The sequence below is a fragment of the Mauremys mutica genome, chromosome 22 (genome assembly GCF_020497125.1).
Source record: "Mauremys mutica isolate MM-2020 ecotype Southern chromosome 22, ASM2049712v1, whole genome shotgun sequence".
NCBI classification, from domain to species: domain Eukaryota; kingdom Metazoa; phylum Chordata; order Testudines; family Geoemydidae; genus Mauremys; species Mauremys mutica.
The window spans coordinates 4,524,308-4,538,783 of NC_059093.1; the positions used below are offsets into that span (position 1 = coordinate 4,524,308).

At 45.3% G+C, this 14,476-nt stretch overlaps 1 protein-coding gene across 6 annotated transcripts in view; it reads left to right on the forward strand.

The window, feature by feature from the left end:
- The first annotated feature begins 1,984 nt into the window (after positions 1-1,984).
- Positions 1,985-14,476, forward strand: part of USP28 (ubiquitin specific peptidase 28) — a 52,944-nt gene continuing 40,452 nt past the window's right edge. For 4 of the 6 annotated variants that reach the window (XM_044997074.1, XM_044997078.1, XM_044997076.1 and 1 more), the window contains exons 1-2: positions 5,311-5,438; positions 14,399-14,476. In XM_044997074.1, coding sequence (XP_044853009.1) covers positions 5,382-5,438; positions 14,399-14,476 — 135 coding nt within the window. In that variant the 5' untranslated portion in view covers positions 5,311-5,381. Of the gene's footprint in view, positions 2,005-2,093; positions 2,161-5,310; positions 5,439-8,017; positions 8,090-14,398 lie in introns of those variants that run through there. The other 2 variants (XM_044997075.1, XM_044997077.1) reach the window with 2 other exon arrangements.

Consider the following 14,476-nt stretch of genomic DNA (forward strand, 5'->3'; position numbering starts at 1 on the left):
AGGTTGAGGGTCTGTTCCCTTCCAAATAGTAAGCTAGATCATCTTATATTTTATATGTCGCATTTGTGTTCCGTGCTATTCAAGACACGGCTCTCAAGATAGCCCTCTGCAGCACACAGGTCATAACTAGCGCTGGCCAGAGGATGACAATTCTGGTTCGGGACAACTTTTTGAGGTCTCAGAACTTGTATGCTTTGCATTGGAATGAAAACAGAACCTTTCCAATGATTGCATGAAATGCAAGTGTGCCGAAAAGGACAGGCTTTTCAATTTCTCTTGCTCTGGTTAGAAATGAGCAGAGAGCCTTGGACCTCAGAAACTGTCCCACCAAAAACTTAGTTGAAATTGACACATGTGTGTGAAAACATTTCAACTTGGACAAAACAGCACATTTCAACAAAAATAAATTTAGTCAAAAATGTTCAAACCAGCTCTGCTTCTAGCTTACGAAAGCAATCACAGAAAAAGATGACGCACTGACAGTAATTGTAAGTGTATTTTAATACTCTTATGAAAGATCATTTTTCCTGTTCTTAGGCGATTGGACTTCCTAAGGTATTCCATATCTCCAGATCAGTCTCCTATTCCTCCTGCCCCTTCTTTCTCAGTGTTGTACACATCTATGTGGAGATGTGGCTCTCTGGAACCTGCAAGTCCTCTAAGTAACCAACAGGAGATGCTCCTTCTGGAATGTGCTTTATTTAGTATGTTTGGGTCAGATTTTTTTTAAAGCATTTATTTAAGCACCTACAAAAGATGCAGACAGGACACACAAAAACACATTGCTCTCTAATTCAATGGGAGTTTAAATACCTTTTAAAAATATAGCCCTTTGCGTTGTGGAAAGAGAATCAGCTATTCACTATATCTTACCACCAGGAAGTGGTTTCGTGTATGTCTGGACTTACTTATTTCATCTGAGCAGCCTCAACTATGTCTGTTTTATAAACTGCCACTCATCACCTGTTTCAGGTAAAGGTGATATGAGCAACCGGAATTAACACAGTTGAACAACAGAGCCTGAGCTCCCAAACTTCACTGAAAGGCGGTGACTTCCCAGGAGCTGAGGCCTGCACCTAATTTCCATAAGATGAAGCATGTGGCAGCTAGCCACATTTTTTAACAAGTAAGAGCAACCTCTGGGGAGAACCTCTCCCAGCATGCAGTGCTTCATCTTAAGTAGCTTCAGGCTTGAACTTTCCATTCAGATGTAGCTGGAGCATTGCGTGTTGGAAGCAGCAGTTTGCAAAGGATGCACTTAAATACCGTAGAACCTCACAGTTACAAACACACCAGGAATGGAGACTGTTTGTAACTCTGAGGCAGCTGGGCTCCCAGCGGGGAGATCCATGCTTGGTGTCTGGTTGGCTGCCCTGCTCCCGGCAGGGAGCCAAGAAGCCTGGTGTGGCTGCCCCCTATTCCTGGCAGGGAGATCAATGCCTGGAGACCAATCAACTGCCATGCTCCCAACGGGGAGCAGAAAGCTCAGGCGGCAGCCTGGCTGGGAGAGGGGAGCTAAGATCCTGGGGCGCAGCAGGACTCCCTGCGGGGAGTAGAGAGCCCAGGCAGCAGCCTGACTTGGAGTGGAAACGGGGCAGCAGCCTGACTGGGGATCCGGCTTTCTTGTCAATTTCACAGCTCCAGGATGACAGGCAATAGATGTAAGTTACATCTGCAGGGACACTGCATCGCCTCAACTACACCGACATAAGACCTACGCCTCTTGTGGAGGTGGCATTATTAGGTCGGTGTAGTAGGCCACTTACATCAGTGGGAGCAAGGCCGTAGGGTATACGCTGACATAATTAGGTTGATGTAAGGCAGCTTATGTTGACCTAACGCTGTAATGTAGACTAGGCCCTAAACTGAAGACCAGCTAAACTGTTTGTTTTATGAAGTCAGCATAGTCAGAGTGCCACCTTGTGGCCTTGGTGACAAACTTGGCTTTTTTTTCTCTTTTTTGTTGTTGCTGTTGTCATGATCAGCCCTGGAAAAATGTGATAGGTCAGGATTTAATTTGATAGACAAGGTGCAATGGTGATCCCATACTGTGGAAACCAACTACATTAAACATGCTTCTTTTTTTGTAACAGAAAATCAACAATGATTCATGAGAAGATGAACAAGAGAACTCTTTATAAATGTGTCTCCTCTTATTATGTGAGTGCTATTGGATTCTCTATTGGGTTTATTAATTTATTTTACTTCCCTTCCTGAAATTAGGTTGGTGTGTTCTTTGGGGTATGGAGGGATTGGGCATATCCCCTTGGCCAGATGCTATTACTGCACCTCCTGGATAAGGCTGGGCTCAAGTAGTGGCCACAAATTTTGCCAGGAGTGGCTGCTTAGTGGACTGTATGAAAAGAGCTTGGGCTCAGGCCATTCCCCACTGGATAACAGTCCAAACCGTATCATGCACCAATACAACTGTCCCTCTTGTTGTCAATCCCAATAGAGAAGTCCTGCAGCATTAATTCCCCTTTCACTCTTGAGGGGACCCCTCCTGCAGTTCAGATGAGAGGCATAGGGCAGGATGCAGAATGGCAGGAGTCTGCACTGCCAGTGCTTGTGCTGTACCTGCCCTGTGGAGAAATGGAGGACTTTATTCTCTGGGGCTACTTATTTGATGTCTTCACCAGCATGAGATTCACATATCAATTTAAAAGTTAGTTGAGAGTAAACTGTAGCAGCCTCAAGTTAGAGTAGTCAATGATGTAACTTTTCTAATGAATTACCCTGCTGTTACTGAAAAGTACATAGCAGGTGTGACACACCTATGCATCTCTGACATGTAACACTATTATGTAACTAATGTTCTAGGCTTTCTCCACATGGTTGGTGGAATTACCAGCTCATGAATGCTCTGAGAGGCTTGGCACTTGGAACTAAAGGGCAAGGAAAGTCACCCTTGCTGTGTTCCTAGTACTGGTTGTCTAGTGAAAGTCAGACACTAAAAGATAAAGGGGACAACCCAACCTTCCAATCAGTCAGAACTACCTGCAGGTCGACAGCTTTTAGTCCTGCAGAAAGGCCTTTGTCCGAACACGGAGCTCAGCTTCATAAGGCACAAGCAACAGCTGTCTCTAGGAAGAGAGAACTACTCTAGAAACTAGCCTATAACGAATGCTAAGAGCTAGTGCAGCTCCAGCCATTTGGAAGGCAAGGTAGGGAACACACTTCAGCCAGAGCTGTGCAGTTTCATGGAACGCTGGCAGGTTAAAAAAACACAGCCTGGATTTTTTTTCTTGATGAAAGGACACTTTGCACCACAACCAGATGGAGGAACCTAAAGTTAGTGTGTTGCCTACAGGTTGGTGCACAGTTTCTCTGCCACATCCCTCCTGCTGCAGGGGGGGTGTCCAGAGAAATGTGGGCGAGACCAACCCCAAATGCCAGATTACCCCCTTGGCTGCCCCAATTTACACTGCTGTTTGGGCTGGTACAAAGCTAGCCCAAGATCAGGAGTGCACAGATGGATTATAGCCAGTTTGGCACCCCTTCTTGTGCACTAGGCCATCACCCATAGCAGAGGATTTAGCCCCATCTGTATATTTTTCCAAATACACTTCCTCCCTGCATCAGATCAGTAAAACTCACTGAATTTTACCATTCTCCTTTACTTTCCTGCATTAAGGTGGGCATGTTTTTCACTTCACTGAGCTGGGCCAGTGAACAGAACAACTCAGTTTCATTTCTGTTTCTTTCTGGACATTTGCTCAGTTTTCCCATACTAAGCCCAAGCTGCAGTGTTTGGGTTTCCCACAGGGCAGGGGGATGTTTACAGCCAAACAAGCTCTGTCTTCACTGACATATTTTCAAAACAACTTCATGACAATATTTCTGGGAAGGTTAGATGCTTTCAAAATATTTTGTTACAAAATGTCACCAGACTAAAGCATGTTTCACCAAAGCCTTCAGAATAGCACTTTGTGAACATGAGAGGACAAAAGCCCAACCACGCAAAAGCCCAACCACGTCCCATAAATAGCATGTTTAGTCCTCCAGTCTAAAACATCAACAACCACAGAGAGTTTCCAGGGCTGATTGTCTCTTCCTATTATTCTTTATATTGCAGTAGCAACTGGGAGCCCTAGCGTAGGGGCTAAGCATAAGCTTTCGTGGGTGAATACTCACGTTGTCGAATGCAATGTAATGAGTGCTCAGATTTACAACACTCAAAAATAAATATCTGGCCCAGAAGCAATATCTAAAGCACTGGAGCTCGGCTAGCCAGTACGATAGTTAATCAGCTCGAACAGGGAAGGGGGTTTCGAGGTGATGGTTTGAAGTGACCTAATGATGTAACAGTGCAGTGCAGTGCAGTGGTGTTTGGACAGTCTGAACTAGACAGAATCTCAGAGCATGCAGCCAGGTCCCCCCCTTTTAGGAGGGTTGCTGTGGAAGGGAACACTGTTTGAGGAAAGAGGGGGAGGCCCCTGGTTAAAGCACTAGCCTAGGAGGGGGGAACCTGGGTTAAATCCCTGATCTGCCACAGATGACCTGTAAGTAAAATGACCGGTAGGTAAGTACTTAGTCTCTCTGTGCCTCAGTTCCCTATCTGTAAAGTGGGGATAATAGCATTCCCCAACTGCATAAGGGCTGTGAGGTGCTCAGACACTGTGGGAAGGGGGGCCAATAACTACCCGTGATAGATAACTGTACGGCCCCCTGGATGCTTGTTTGCTTTTCATCAGGATTACAGGGATTTGAGCTCCCGGTGAGCTGCCTGGGGTACGAGAGCAGGTATCACGTTCCTGGAGGCACCGGGTGGGGATGGAAGTGGGGTGGCAGCCTTGTGATGCTTGGGGCGAGGGCTCAGCACGCTGGGGGGAGATGTGCCAGGGCCTTACGATGCTGCGGGAAGCTCGGCGTGCGGCCCCCTAAGTGTGGTGCCAGTGCCAGGTGATGGCTGATGGGGGTGAGGGGTCACCACGCTTGTGCCAGGGGCTGGGGACTGTGTCATCACTGACTCCCTTCCAGCAGGGAGTGGGGCTGTGCTCACCTGAGGGAGCCCCCATGGAGCTGTGCCCACCTGAGTGGGTGGGGGGGGGCTGTGCCCATGGGGTGGGGGGGCTGTTCCCCTCTGCGAGGAGGGTGTTGCCGGGGGACGGGCTGTGCCCGTGGGGGGGGCTGTGCCCCTCTGCCAGGAGGGTGTTTCGGGGGGGGGGGCTGTGCCCAGCGGAGGGCGGGGCTCCCCGAAGCCAGTGCCCGGCGGGGGCGCGCCGCGTGCCCGGCCCGGAGGGGGGGGGGCTGCGGGCGCGGTGCTCGGCCGGGCTGAGGAGCGAGCGGGCGGGCGCGCGGCCGGGCTCGGGCGCGCGCAGCGTTTCCCGCGGCCGGGCTGGCTGGGGTCGGGCGGCGGCGGCGGCCGAGCGGGGCCCAGGATGACGGCGGAGCTGCAGGCCGCGGCCGCGGAGGGCGCCGCCGAGAGCCGGGGCACGGTGAGCGCCCGGGGAGGGGAGCGCTGGGCTCCTGCTCGCGGCGGGGCCGGTAGCGGCCGCCGCCCCCCCGCGAGCCCCACGGCCTAGCTGGGAGTCCAGCCGCGGCGTGGGCGGGGGCAGAGCTTTGGGTGCGGGGCCCGGGGCGCTGGCAATAGAGACCCCGCTGCGGGGCTGCAGCCGGAGGCGGTCGGGGGGGCGCCGCCCGCGGGCGCTTTCACGCCGCCTTGGCTGTTTCCTGCCCTTTGTCCTCCGCTGCCTCGGGCTCGCCCCCCTCCCCGGGAGGCCGCAGGGGTGAGCGCCCCGGGGTGCCCTTGGCTCGTCACCCCCAGGGGTGGGCTTCAGGGGAGATGGTCATTCCCCCCGCCCAAACCCGGAGACCTGCTGGGTGCTGGGACCAAAGAGGGAGGAGGTTAGTCAGTCCCCGGACAGAATCAGCCCCCACCACAAAAGGTTAACGAGCCCCACTAATTCCTCCCTCTAGTCCTGTTATATCCCGGAATTGAAACTCCGAAGTGTTCCGGCCCGGCTCCAGGAGAGGCGGGCCAGAAAAGTTCAGCCGAGGCGCTTTACTGTTTCATCTTTTCAGTTAATAAATCAAAAGGTTAATACAATATTTGGCACTCACACAGGATGTACCAGTTTAGTGCATTTTACAGACTTCTTTGCTTTACACGCTTATCATGACGTTAACCGTGTTGGGGCATTTACTTTATCCGCCGTTCATGATGTCATCAGTTTATTTTTTGAAGGGCAAGAGATCTCTTTGGCAGACTTGCAGCATCTTTGAGGAATGATGATGTTTCCTATAATATAGGGATGATTTGCTGGGTATGCACAGATGCTAACATGAGTCATGTTCTGCCATCTTTGCTGCAGTAACATCCATATGTTTGTGGCTTAATGTTGTACGAGATTTTAAAACCGTTCATGTTAGCTAGCTAGTGTTAAATGGGAAGAATTTTAAGATTTGAGCGATCAAAGATATTAATAAAGTTTTTTTCAGCTTTTTGATGGAAGTGCCTTAAACCTAAGCGTGAATGTTCCTCTAGACTGGTTGGACTGAAATCTTTTGATGTCTTTATTTTCTTCCTCACACCTGTGCATCTGAGAAGGAATGGACACAGCTTTCATAACACCGTGACTATGGAGCTTCATGTGTCTGTTGAAGATCTTGCTTGGGAGTGACTGTACCCAAGTGCACCGCTGTATTCACACCCTACACACGGTTGTAATAATCATTGTTCACAATATGCCTCGTAAGGTATCATTTGAAAACTAATAACCTCCTGGTCAGTAATATCATGGTGAAATGTATGTGACTATGTTATATGTCAAGTTATGAACGTAAGCTAAAATCCTGATTGAAGTGTGTTTACCAGACAAGTTTGGGGAGTGGGTAAACCTGTTTCTCAAAGACAAAAGACAAAGCTGATGGGCAGTCATTTATCAACTGGTCATTCTTTGGCAAGGAAAGGGGGCAGGAACAAAAAGATCAGAATCCTAGCAAACAATACAATGGAACCTCTTTTACCACCAGGTTTCTTGACTCCATCCTCACAGCAGGAATGAACTTTAACTAGAGGTAACCCTCAGTTTTCAAAGGTTGATTGAACTGTAAAAGTGAGGGGCAAAACCACCCCAAATTATCTTTCCCTATCCATCTCTCGCCTTTTCACCCAAAAGGCAAACAGCCATTGGACTTTGGGAACAGATCCTGGCCTGCAAATTTGGTCAGCAGTGTTGCTGGAAGAATATGGTAAGGGTCTTGACCTTGAACCAGGGCCGGCTCCAGGCACCAGCTTAGCAAGCAGGTGCTTGGGGCGGCCACTCCAGAGAGGGGCGGCACGCCCAGCTATTTGGCAGCAATTCGGCGGAGGGTCCCTCGCTCCTGCTCAGAGCAAAGGACCTCCCATTGAATTGCTGCAGATCGATTTTTTTGGCTGCTTGGGGTGGCAAAACTCCTGGAGCCGGCCCTGCCTTGAACCAAGTCAAACTTGTTAAGTTTAGTACTAGGAAGCATTTTATCTTTTTATCTTGTAACCATTTTTTACTCTTGTGCTTTATACTTATACTCCTTGTAGTTTAATAAACTTGTTTTTTCTTTTTTTCTTTAATTAAAATTAATGCAGGATTGTGAATTGTTTTGGGTAGCTTCATTTAAGGTCACAGACTGTGGTATACTGATCCCCTTAGAGGGGCAACAGACCTAATATGCCAGCAGAGGGCTGGACAGTGCAGAACACATGTTTTTTGGGGGGAGAAATCCAGGACTGGGAGTGTGTTGGGGTCACCCTGCAAGTAGTAGCCAAGACTGCTGGAAGCAAGAGTGTGGCTTGGTGTTTACTGACAGACTGTTTGGGTCAGAGTTGCCGGACCAAGGCCGAGGCTGGACACTGCATGCTGTTTGTGAGGAGCCCAGGTTGGGAGCTACGGCAGCAAAGCATTGTGAGGCACCCCAGGTTGCAGGGCAGGAGTGACAGCCTCTCACTGGTTTGGGTTGCACCCCGAAATGTCATAATGACTGGGTGTTTCCAGCTTCTGTCAGTGAGAGGTTTTCTTTTTACTTCAGTGGGCTTTGGCTCAGGCCTGTGGTGAACAGAGACCCATGCTTGAATCCTTAAGTGGGAGCAGTAAAAGTATCCTGGGGGAAGGTAAGTTTAGTGTAAGGTTGCTGGTTGACCGTGCTGAAGACTGAATTATTCTATGGAAGGTGTATGGGACAAGTAGTGACAATGCAAGCTTCCCTCATCTCTGTATGTTGCCAACACTGACTTGGAGGGAGATGTCTAAAGTGAAGAAAAGCATTTGAGCTCCATGGCCCATTGAATCCCTATGCTTTCTGCCAAGAGTGCCATTGGAGGGATCAATTAGTAACAGGGTAGGTGTCTACAAAGAACATCTGCACACTAGGATCCCATTGAGAACCCCCCACTTGATTTATGCAGGCCATTGAAAAGAACAGCTATGGAAGTATGAATTTCTGTCTCTGTGAAGGAGGCTAACCCCAGTGAATATTTCTCTGGATTCTAAAGTACACCTTTGCTGTTAACAGCATGACTTGTGTCTTGTTTCATTAGTGACTGAAGTGCTACATTTAAACAAACAAAAACAAAAGAAAACAAACAAACAAACTACCACCAGACATCACTGGAATGACTTAGAATTTTCTTGGGACTCCACCTTTAAATGTTTTTTGGTGGATTAGTACATAGGGATAAAATAATTTGCAAGAAATAACTTTCTGAAACCTTCTCTGTCCCTCTATCTCGCTGCCCAACTGGGAAGAATGTTTGGGAATACACTAGGGGACGTATCTCCATGGGGAACAAATATTTAATAATGTGCTTCTCAGTCTCACAGAGAAAGGTATAACATGATTCAGTAGATGGATAATCCGTCCAAAACATGATCCAAGGTGAAGCTAGAGAAATTCAGACTGGCAATAAAGTGTACATTTTTAATGGTGAGAGTAATTTATCGTTGGAACAATTTACCAAGGGCTGTGGTGGATTCTCCATCACTGACCATTTTTTACTCAAGATGGGATATTTTTCTAAAATCTGCTCTAGGAATTATTTTGGGGAAGTTCTCTGGCCTGTGTTATATAGCTATAGATGATCATAATGGTCCCTTTTGGCCTTGGAATCTGTGAAGTCTGTGGACACCATTTCTGTCTATAAACCCCTCAGTAATTCATTTTACCTCTTGCCATTATTAAAACAGCCCCCTTTAACTTCTGTGCCATGTACAAAGACTCATCTTCTGAAGCCTTTTTTAATATAGGTTGTATTACTTGCCTTTAGAGGACCCAATTAAAACTGTTCTGAAGGATGTAAGTGGTATGTCCATAGACATCCGTAACATGAAGAGAGCATGAATAGATTCACTTTCAATCTCATTTAAGTTTGAACGGCCAGGGACTTAAGCCGAATCCAAGATGTTCAGGGAACCTATGTTCTTGAGATAATTTGGCTGTTTCTTTGCTCTCCGCTTCACTCTAAAGTCGTGATGTATTTCGAAGCTCTTGTTGGTTCTGCATAGGAGAAATCAGTGGGAACAGGCGATTGATTTTGTTTGTGTTTCTAATTGTGCAGTATTTATGCATTTCTAATGTCAAAATTGTACAATACTCGGAGTCTGCATATGTACATTGAAACAATGGCCAACTATTTTCATCCTTCAATCTAGCTAGGTTTGGATTGCAAAAGGTTTTACTGCACAAATGCTGGAATTGTTGATAATGTCCCTCTGTAGGTTTTTAATCTTCTTGATATCTATTTTCCAAGCATGATAAGTGTGAAGTTAAAATGCAGTTGGTAAAGGTCACCTATCTTGTGTGCTGCTTCCATGCAGGCCACTGCGTTGTCCTTCACGCAGACTGCTATTTCTGCAGTCCCTTTTTGGAGCCTGTCTATCCTGTCTCTATGCTTCCCTGCTTTAAATCCCTCCTCAAAGCATATTACTTCAGGTAGTTTATATTCCATAGTAATTTTAAAATAACAAATCCAGGACTCTCATGACTCCCTTAGTTGATTACACCATCATCTTCCCCTCTGTCAGCCCCTTGTTTATCATCCTATTCTGTTGCTATAGTCTTAACGTATATTGTAAGTTCTTCTGGGAAGGGATTCCCTTTCTTGTAACGTGCCAGGCACGTTTGTGGTGCTGCCGTATATTAGAATTGTTTCAGTTACTAATGTCCAGTTTCCGATGTGGCACAACACAAAGACCAGTCAGAACAGAGTGGGGATTTTTAAACCATTTAATAAATATAACCCTTAAAACATGCCAGTACAGATGTGTTGGTACTTGCCAGTGATTGTTTGCCGTGAATGCAAACCCTCTCAATATGTTGTACAGAGGAAACCTTCAGTTGCTGAATCCTAGTCTTGTGGCTGACATGCTAGTGCAATAAAATGTGCCTTAGTGGAGACCCAGAGGAACAACACAAACTGATTGGCGAGTAGGAAATGGTCTTTAACTAAAGGTTGGATAAAGTTGCACCAGAAGCCTTCGGGATACTTCCATAAAGGTCACTTAAGACAGAGAGTTGCCTGTTGACTCTAGTTGCTTAGTCCCTCTTTCACAGTAAGATTGTTCCTTGTCGAGCACACAACATTTCTTGTCCTGGCTTGTGTTTAGTTATTGTGTGTTTTTTATTAATGCGGGTTAGATGTAGATAAAAGGTTTATGTTGAGTTTTCCTCCAGACCAAAAAAAAATGCCCTGCAGCGCAAAGAGGAGTTAAGCAACAGGAATACAACTTGGTGTGGCAGCAAAATTAGAAACATGATATAATTGGTTTGCCTTTGTGAAAGGACTGAAACCCTGATCCTCAGAATGTTGGCATTAGATCAGCATGCAATTTTCCATTCTACTGCCTGCTAGTCATAAGAATTTCCTGTTTCTTTTTTCTCAGGATTAGCTTTGGGGGTAGGGAGAGTTTTTATCTAAGAATTAACCTAACTGTGTATCTTTTGGGGCGGCAGTAAGATTGGTTTTTACTCAATGCATTCTCAAGAATTTTTTATTTTTGTAGTTTTAGCTTTTTATATATTGTAGATTATGAAAAGGATAAAGAATGTGAGCTCTTCGAGGCAAGCACTATGGTGCACCCATTTCTCCAAAGCCATGTTGCTGTTTGTTTTATAATGTTTCTAAGTGAAATAGCAACAATTGAATGATTGCTGTTTGTACTTTAGAAGGATGGTTGGAAACAAAGGTGACTTACTTAATTCCCCTTGGAAAACATGACCCAAATTAGATCTGAATGTGTAGAATTACTGTTAGTCTTATCAGACTATGGGAAGGATTTTACAGTGGAATTGCAGAGCAATAAATTTAGGATCAATAATAGTACAAGTTAGTGAAATTAAAACTCTCTGGATAGGACTGAGGGTGGGCTTCTAAAGAGCCTCGTTAGCATCAAGTATGCCAGAAGTGATGGTGGGGATTTCTCTCTGGGTGCTAATGTCTTTCCTACACTCGTGATTGCTGCATTGCAAAGCTGTATCTCACTGGCTCTAATTCCAGTTGAAACCAAATGCTAGAGCTAGAAGGCTGCTGAAATGTTTCTTATGTAGGAAGAATTGTCACGGACTAGAATAATCAAGAACTCTGACTTTTTTGGACAATTGACCCCTCTAGCTCAATGCTGTCTGTAAAGTTATTCATAATACTGGGATGCTTAGACAGTAAAGCTGATGACCATTGCTACAAAAGGACAGTCCTTTGAGTCAGTGTTTATGCCAGAACTGGCACTTAATACAAAGTAACTAGGTCTATATGAAGCATTTACAGACGCTCCCTGGGTTATGCAAGATCTGACTTACGCAAATTACAGGGGGAGGGATAGTTCAGTGGTTTGAGCATTGGCCTGCTAAATGTGAGTTCAGTCCTTGAGGGGGCCATTTACGGAACTGGGGTAAAAATCTGTCTGGGGATTGGTCCTGCTTTGAGCAGGGGGTTGGACTAGATGACTTTCTGAGGTCCCTTCCAACCCTAATCTTCTATGATTCTATGAAATTAACACTTACGGAAAAAGTTCCATAAGCCAGAAATAGGATTTTCAAATTGTGGAATTTTTTACGTAACATACGGGTATATGTTTCCGACTTATGCAAAATTTGAGTTATGCAATGCTTTCCTGAAGGGAACGATTGCGTAAGTCGGGAGGTGTCTGTATTAGGTTTCAGATGTGCAGTGGGTGATTATCATTAGGCTTGGTAGAATTCAGTTTTTATTTTTTGAATTTATTTTTTATTTTATTTATTTTCACCATCCAGACTCAGGGAAATATTAATGGATAATATTGATTATTTTAAAACATTTTTTCATTTTTATCTGTTCAGATTTTCAGTTGCAGGAAATTATGGGGCACCAGACAATATTATTTAGTGACAGTAGATATTGAGAGTCAGAAGTTAAAGCTTTATAGCCATTAAAACACACATTGTCAACATTGTATGTCAAAATATACAAAGTAAATATCCAGAGATCAAACTCTAATAAATTCTCAAGCAGCATTTTTCTTACTTTTTCTATCTGTAAGTTTCAATAATTATCTATGGAAATATTTTTTTTGTCAGTTTATGTGTGTGTGATGAAATTCAAGTTTGACATTTACCGATAAAATATAACCCTTTTGTCTTACTCCATTGACCACAAATTCTTTGTCCAGTGATCCACATAGACTTCGGAGTTACCTCTGTGCAGTAGGTGAAAGCTTTTGTCTACCTGTAAGGCTGAAAGGCATCTTTCACCAGGCTGTTGTTGGAGCCCTAGGCCAGGGGTCAGCAACTTTCAGAAGTGCTGTGCCGAGTCTTCATTTATTCACTCTAATTTAAGGTTTCATGTGCTGGTAATACATTTTAACATTTTTAGAAGGTCTCTTTGGAAAGTCTATAATATATAACTAAACGATTGTTGTATGTAAAGTAAATAAGGTTTTAAAAATGTTTAAGCAGCTTCATTTAAAATTAAATTAAAATGCAGAGCCCCCCAGATCGGTGGTCAGGATCTGGGCAGTGTGAGTGCCACTGAAAATCAGCTCACGTGCCGCAGGTTGCCTACCCCTGCCCTAGGCTTTCAGATCCGACAGACCAAGTGCTGACCATTCCTGACTAGTATGGTTTGACTCATTCTGAAGTGAATAGGACCACAGTGTGATCTGTAGAAAACTGATGTCATGAACTCCCTCAGGCTAATAACTTTTAGCTGGTTGGCTTCCACATTTTGCACCAGCTGTAGTGGTCAAGGGCAGCCCCATCTGCCTTTCATAATAATTCAGTGTGGAGGTTGGAAAGGCCTGGATTGCTCTGACAAGGATTCTCAACAGAGAGAATCTATTACAACAAATGCAGGTTGGAAAAAAAGATTTCTGGCCACCAAAGCCATCTGCGATTTCTGGTCCCTTGACTGCTCCTTGAGCTTCTCTCAGTTGCAAACTTAATTGACAAAGAGTGGCTATCTCCCACAAGAAGAAGAGCATACACTGTCCCTACCATGCTCTTGAGCTGCTTCCACAACCAGCGAGAATCCCCTCTGTCTTATCCGGTTTGAGCTTCAGCCATCTCATTCCAGCCCCTGTCTTGGCCAGGCACTGGAAAAGTAGACCTGCTGCACCATCCAGACTCAGTGAAAGAGATCTGTGAAACTGCATGTCACCCCCATATTGATAACTCCACAGTCTGGACTGCCTCCTTATCCCCCATAGCAACCTCAGACACAGTAAATAAGGGGAATGTGGAATAAAGCGCTGAGGAACCCTCATAGGGTCATAGATGTGAAATTTCAGTATTTCTGATATAATTTACTCCTGATGTTACAACAAAAAGAAGAGAGAGAACTTGAAACCTAAAATAATGTTTTTCATGGTCAAGGGTTGGTTGTAGTCTCTGTATTGAAAGATTTTTGAGTGGTAACTCAACAAGCAGCTAGCTAACCAAAACTTCAGAGCTTCTTATGGGAGGGAGGGGAAGAGGATTCTCCAGGCCCACTGTGCTCTATATCTCTGGCACCTTATTGTGAGTGAGAAGTGACACACACAAATGGCATGTGCAACTAGGCTTAAAATAGCCCTCCATCAAACCCACACACATTCCCTGGGCTCCTTATATGTCCTAATGCACATGCTGCTTCTCTTTGAGAGGATTGATTTACATGAGGCACTGATGCCCTGCCTCTCTCCCCCAGTGTAACTATTGGCATTTTTACCATTTCTTCTCAGATATGCCTTTTAACATTCTCTTTTAAATACAAACAAAAATTAATGTTAGTCTGTAAACCCGCTGGAAGAATTCTAACATATTCAGATTGAAGTCTGACAGTGTCATTATCTCAGAGTGCTGGGTCTTGTGTCAGTGTGTTAGTCAAAATCATAAGCCCCTGACGCGCGGCAGAAGCTTGGTGTCTTTCTCATTCACCTCCTTACGTGAACTTTCCTTGTCCTTTGTAACACAGAATTGCCAAATGCTCTTAAACCGCTTGGGAGAAATCACAGGAATTCAGGATCCCTCGTTCCTTCATGCAGCCCTGAAG